The following is a 6,770-nucleotide window of genomic DNA, read 5'->3' on the forward strand; positions in this document are numbered from 1 at the left end:
ATTTTAGTGATGTTAAAGTTCCAGTCCGTTAATATTTACTTAGCTTTGTTTGGCTACAATAATCGGACAGCATATGCAAATTTTTTCTGTTGTATTTGCTTTCATTTCTTGGATCTCCGTGTAAAGTTTGCATTATGTGCACACAACCTAGTAACTTTGCTGGTGATGCTGGACAGGAGGAAGATTGTCGCGTATTTTTGCACCTCGGTTTGACAGATTACAAGTCTATACATTTTCTTTCTTATGATTTTCACTTTTATATTTTGCTAGTCAATGTCAGTGATGTATGAAGGCCTTAGTATACAGGTGTTAATCATGACAGATTCTTTTTTGTGAGATCTCAATAGCAAGATCTTTGGCCTGCATATAAGTCCACACTCCACAGTAAAGAGAAATGAACAGTAGTTTGTTCAGATAGTAGCTTTTGAGTTTATTGATGTAGTCAATGACTCGATTCTACAACAGAGCAGAAGAATTGTCTAATGGTGACTCTTCAGCTCTATCAGTGATAATGCTGAACATGATTAGGGAATAATTTTGAACATGATAACTATGGCAACTCTCTTTTATAGGGGCACCTTAATTCAGACAAAATCTTATTCCTTGTGCTGAATTCTTGTAATGTTGAACTTCCAAATTAGACGGTAATTTATTGTTTAAACTCACATCCAAATTAGGTCAACTGCTTATAGGACTTGCAGACAAAGACTTTTAGGTTTTAACCTGAGGACTTGAATGGGGGGTTCTGTGCAGGGGGGCTGGCTGGCAGGTTGTGCAGGGGGGATGGCTGGCAAGTTGTGCAGGGGGGTTGATAGCTTATTATTTGTTGGCTAACTCTTAGCAATATGTCTAATATGTGTAGAGATTAGAGCACAGAAGTAGGGAGTTTTTGTCATTGGATTATGTTTAGGGTGATTAACAGGTAGGTAAAAAGAAAGTTTTTGTCATTGGATTATGTTTAGGGTGATATAGTGGCAAACTGGATTATTAATAAACTTTTGTGGCTGTGGAAACTTTAGCAATCTGCCAACTATTTTCCTAACAAACACTAGAAAGCCAAAAGTGACAAGCAAAGATACATATTGAATACTTCTATTTGGTATTATACAACCATCAAACATATATAATTAGATCACCTGTCATATTAGAAGTAAAGTCTAGGATAAATGGATCGATTTCTATTACTTAGTCTTTTTTAGCTTAGCTTAACATGCGCCCGGGGGGGTGGGTGCTGTGAAGGGCTGGTTGGCGGGCTGGCTGGTAGAGGTATTGTGAAGGGGGGGTGGAGATGTTGGCAGGGGGCTGGATGGTTGGCTGGCTGGCCTGGGTGCTGTAAGATTATGCCAGAAGTTATAACCATTATAACTACCTATTTTATGAGGATTAAAAGGTCTCATGTATGCAGTACAAATTGATGTTTTATCAACTAATTCCGGGGTTGTAAAACAAGAAAAGATTAACGATCCACATTAGCTAAAACAAATAAATCATGGTGCACAAAGAAACACAAAAATATATTTCACACTGCTACCTGTTACATAAAATAAGAGTATCATATTTGTTGTTTAGAGTATACAAGTAAGAACATGCATCCAAATAATCTGTGTAAACAGATCCAACATGGGAAGACATGAAGCAATGAAGAACAAACCAAATTGAAGGGACTTACTTGTATTCACATGTGAAAGCTTTATTCTGAAATTGCTTTAGTGCTTGCTCAACTCCGTTAGTTATTCTGTCATTGAGTGAAATAAAAATACTATGTATAAAGATCAGGAGAAACTTCAATGAAAGGGAGTACCCAAGAGAGGAACTTACTTAGCAAGCATGGGCCTGATAGGAATTCAGAAATTAGGTGCAAATTTGATCATTCACATGGCTTAAAGAATTATTTCCATTTTATGCTTAATTTGTGTTGGGAAACTGTTGGTGTTGTGCTTTCTCTTCAATATTATGGCTTAAAGAATCAATTATGTGGTTGTTAGGATGTGTATATTCCCAACAGGCCAATATTTAGTTATCAATTGAGTGAAAAATGTACTGGGTTTTATATGTCAGTGGCAAAACCAAGGCAGCCAATTGAACTCTTTACTACCTCCCCCTGTATTAATTATTATTGCATTTTAAGCCTGTGTTAGCTAGTTTTGACAGATTTTTAAGGTAATATTCACACTCTTTTCACTTTGAAATAATAGGTCACATTTGATTGAGATAACTGTAGCAATATGAATCTCACAGTATAACACAATCTACATTTTGACAAACAAATGGTCATTTCTAACAAGCCTAAACCATCAACATGAAAAATGACCATTATGTTGGAACAGAGGTAGTTATAACTACCTATGGATGATGTAGCAGTTGTTTTCTTATAATTTGTAGTCTGGATTCATGATCAATTAGTTGTCAAGCTATGTGTTAATGCCTGCCTAATTGATTCATATTGGTGAATGCACTGGAAAAGGCAGCAGATGTGTGTCCAATCTTCAAATTGTGCAGGTGCAGGGGGTTCTGTGCAGGGGGTTCTGTGAGGTCAGACGACAGAAACACACTCCACTAATACATTGAACTGAATAGCACCCCATAACTAACAAATAAGATGAGAAGTGATCCTGATTTTGCAATGTTACTTTTATTATTTGACCTAATAGTTATATCAATTACAACATCTTTTTTGTAGGAAGTAAGATCGATATGGCAGATTATGAAAAGATAAGAGAAATGAGGATAGCACAAAACAAAATGAAAATGAAGGAAATGGGAGTTACTACAATGGCTAATGAATTATTTCACCCAAAGAAAATTAAAAAGAAATCTAAGAAGGTGGTCGAAGGCACTGATGAGTACACACCTAATGACGAGGAGAACCAATTGAGTGACGAGAATGGCGTGGACTTAAGGAGAAAAACTATAAACCTGAGGACCGGCTCAAAGAAGGTATTTCTTTAATTCATAAATGTTGTGGTTTGTAATTATTAACATTACCGCTATGGTTTAATCATATTTATCTTTTGTATTTTTTAAGGTTTCGGCGGTTCAAGGAAAAGACCCTAGTAAGATGAAAGAGAAGATAAATGTTTCGTCGATGTCAATGGCAGCTCAAACTAAGATGCGCTATCCAAACACTCAGAAAGAACACTTAGAGAAAGGGATGCAACGAAGAGTTCTGACTCAGTCTCAGCAGCAACATAATGTAAGCCTAAGTGTAGTAGTGAATTCTGAGGAAAGGGTGAGCAAGTCTAGTGCCCATAAACAACTAGCACTCCAAATCCAACATCAGAAAGAGGTTGAACGTGGTCACAAAACAAAGATGGGGCATAGTAAGGCAATGGTTGCTCCCGGCTCACTCAGTGATTACATTAAGATGAAAACACATTTAAAGGGAAAGGAAGTGAGAGAGAAACAAAATGAGGTATTTCTGCGAAAAGCTAATTCTCAGTCAAATGTTTTGAAAGACCTAAAATATCAAATGGTCGGTTCCCAATCGGAGAGATTTTCAGAAGCAAATCATTTCCAACATGTCTTAGAGGAAGAAAATGAAAATAGCATGAACTCAGATGACTTGGAATCAAGACATATATCAGATGATGATGATGGTGAAGGTGGTAATGATGATGTTCAAGGTGGTATTGATGAAGTAGTGGTAATGGTCACTAATCCTAGCATTTTAAAGCTTATAATTCTGATTTTTTATAAAGTTAGAAAGATACATTTTCTAATTATTGCCTTTGCTTGTTTCTTTATAGCATTGTCAAAAGTGAAGCGAACTAGAGGACCAACTATGTGCAAAGATGTCCACGAATGGACAGTAGATGATCGTAAGCCCATAATTTGGAATGAAATGGGGAAGCCTATTGGTCCTGATAAGAAGACTTTAGATAAATTTTCAAGATTTCTAGGCACTTTAGCTCGTAATTGTAGTCTTGCTCCATTGAACAAACTTAATTGGCATAAGGTCCTTGATAAGGATAAAATTTGGGAATTTGTCAAGGTATGAGCTCTTTTAATATATATAGGAATTAGGGACTATAAATTCTTGGTCTCTTTGAATATATATATATATATATATATATATATATATATATATATATATATATATATATATATATATATATATATATATATATATATCTGAATGACTCATGATTGTTGCAGACTAAGTTCATTATCTCTGAAGAAGGGAAGGATTATGTGTTGGCAGCAGTTAGAAAACTTTGGCGTCGACACAAAAGCATTGTAAAGAAGAAACACTTTAGTGCTTACGACAATGATGATGATAGATTGGAAAATGCTCCCGATAATATTCCAGAAGCTTATTTCAAAGAATTATTAATTTATTGGAAATTAGATATTATTGAAGTAATTGTTATGCTTTCACATTATCTAATTAAGTTATTCTTATCAAATTCACAAAGTACCCTTTTTAAAGGAACTTTCTAAGAGGTATTCATCTTTTTTTTTCTTAACACGCAGGAAGAAAGCAAGAAGAAAAGTAAAAGCAGTATCAACCAAAAAAGATAGGCACACCATGGGTCTCATGAGCTTTGCAAGGAAGGAACATGAATTGGTAAGTTAATTATAATGAATAACAATATCTTTGCTTTATTTTTACTTATCACCCCTAGGTACGATCATGTAACTTTTTTGTATTCCGGATTCTTTTGTATATTTCCATGCTAGCAACAACAAGATAATGAGAAAAAACGACCATCCCAAGCACTGTTGTACAAAGAGTCTCGAAAGAGGAAAGTGGACAAAATATACAAAACAGCTTATGAGCCTATTAAATATAATATCGTAAGTTTAGTTGTCTTTACATTTATTTATGCTACGTTTTTTGGTTGCAACTTTAGTAGTTATTTATTCTGCTTCCATTATTTCAAATGTAGGATAAGATGGAGGAAGTTCAAATGCAAAAGCAGATTGATGGAGATAAAGCATATTATGAAGTAATGAATATTGATAATTCGGACAACCAAAGGCAACTCGGAAGGTGATCAACTATCAAAGGAAAAAAGAGTGAGGGGACTTCAGCCGTTGGTGGTGTAATCATCCCGGATGAGTTTTTGAAACCATATAAAGATCAGATTATAAAAGATACAGTTGGAGAAGTAATGAAGATGTTCAAGGAACAGCTCCGTCCTGAAACTTTTGCTAATTTGACTCGATCACTCGGCAACGTGTCATCTGATTTAGAAATCACGGAGCATCCTTCTAAAGATACGAATGAACAAGAGCTTCAACAGGTATTTTTTTTATTATTATAGTCCATATATATATTTGAGATGATGTTATATATTAGATACAATGTACAGGGAGTACACTAGATGTTCAGTTCATTAGGCATTATTTTATCGATGTATACTAAAACAAAGAAAAAGATTAACCCGGATACCCTATAACCTGACCCGAAAAAAACATTGCTAAGTAATTTTTCTCCAGCAATTACTACTTTGGTTTGGTGCTCTTGGTTCTTGAATTTTTTTTTTCAAACTATAAGAACCTATCTTTTACCATATTATCAAGTATATCACTAGTTCTAAATTTTTTTTTTTTTTTTTGACAGACTAGATTTGTTATCATATAAGACTTTGAAGTTTTTTTTTTTCCTTACTGCAGGATGATGGAAATAATGGCGGATTAGAGTAGCAAGCATGCATGATACTTTGAGAAGCATGCATACATGGATAATGGAATCGAAGAATAATGAAAAGAATGACATTAAGATTGATTTAGGTTTATTTAAGGAGAAATATACATATTATGATCTTATGATTTCATTTTCAGATTAACTATTAATATTGTGGATGCAATAGTATGTTTTCGATTGAGTATACTCTTGGGGTCATTTTTTACAATGGTCGTTGAGTATTTCTACTCGTTTATATCAATGATATCATTTTATTTCCTCTTCAATTATTACGTTTATAAGTTTTACTATTATTATCATTGTATATGTGCCAATAAATTAAAGAATGTTACTATAAGATATGTGAAATAGAAGTGTTACACTATAAAACTAGCTGATAAGAAGTGTTGCCAAATATCTAATAGAGTGTTACATATGCTGATTTAAAATGATACATAATATTTAACAAAGTGTTACTATAAGTCAAGAGATGACATAGAAAATGCTACTATAGACGAAAAAGTGTTACATAAAACATTATTAGTAACACTGAAAAAATGCTACATTAGATTAAAAAAAGTGTTATGTTAGATAATTTTGAGTAACACTTGAGAAAGTGAAACATTAGCATTGGAAAGTGTTACCTTAGAGAATAGGTAGCACGGGCAGATGTTTCACTTACAAAAGTTTACTTATGACCTAAAGCAACACTTTTAGGCCTTTAAGCAACACTTTTTGGTCCTGTCAAAAAAAAAAAAAAGTAACACTTTTGGGGTGATACTTTAAGCCAATTATGCACTAGTGTCCCCTTCCTGGTCTCATTAGGCCTTCACACCAAGGCTATCAACAGCAAGCTCCTCAAAATGACAGCTCTCAAGAGCCTACCATGTCTGATCTGATGATGATGATGGTTTCTATCAAGCAGAGTCATGATGAGAGCATCAAGGAGTTGAAAAACACTACCAAATATTTGGAGACTCAACTTACTCAGGTAGCCAGAAATAATGTGCAGAGGCAACTAGGTCATCTATCGGGGCAACCAATTCCCAAAGAAACTGCTAATGTCGTCACCCTTCGAAACGGTACATAATATGATGCCCCGCCTATGCCAACTGATGATTTACCACCTCCAGTCCAGAAT

General features: G+C 34.5%; 1 protein-coding gene across 1 annotated transcript; it reads left to right on the plus strand.

Moving 5' to 3' along the window:
• The first annotated feature begins 2,674 nt into the window (after positions 1–2,674).
• Positions 2,675–5,908, plus strand: LOC130591494 (uncharacterized). The gene is made up of 3 exons (XM_057394828.1): positions 2,675–2,937; positions 5,197–5,246; positions 5,620–5,908. The coding sequence occupies exons 1-3, from the start codon at positions 2,695–2,697 to the stop codon at positions 5,642–5,644; spliced, it is 318 nt and encodes a 105-aa protein (XP_057250811.1). The 5' UTR covers positions 2,675–2,694; the 3' UTR covers positions 5,645–5,908.
• Positions 5,909–6,770: the final 862 nt, after the last annotated feature.

The sequence above is a fragment of the Beta vulgaris genome, chromosome 5, assembly GCF_026745355.1.
Source record: "Beta vulgaris subsp. vulgaris cultivar EL10 chromosome 5, EL10.2, whole genome shotgun sequence".
NCBI lineage: Eukaryota > Viridiplantae > Streptophyta > Magnoliopsida > Caryophyllales > Amaranthaceae > Beta > Beta vulgaris.

Coding starts and splice junctions, on each gene's coding strand:
- LOC130591494 (XM_057394828.1), top strand. CDS start 2,695: ATGGCAGATTATGAAAAGATAAGAGAAATGAGGATAGCACAAAACAAA. Junction 2,938..5,196: donor TGAGGACCGGCTCAAAGAAG/GTATTTCTTTAA, acceptor CATCTGATTTAG/AAATCACGGAGCATCCTTCT. Junction 5,247..5,619: donor ATGAACAAGAGCTTCAACAG/GTATTTTTTTTA, acceptor TCCTTACTGCAG/GATGATGGAAATAATGGCGG.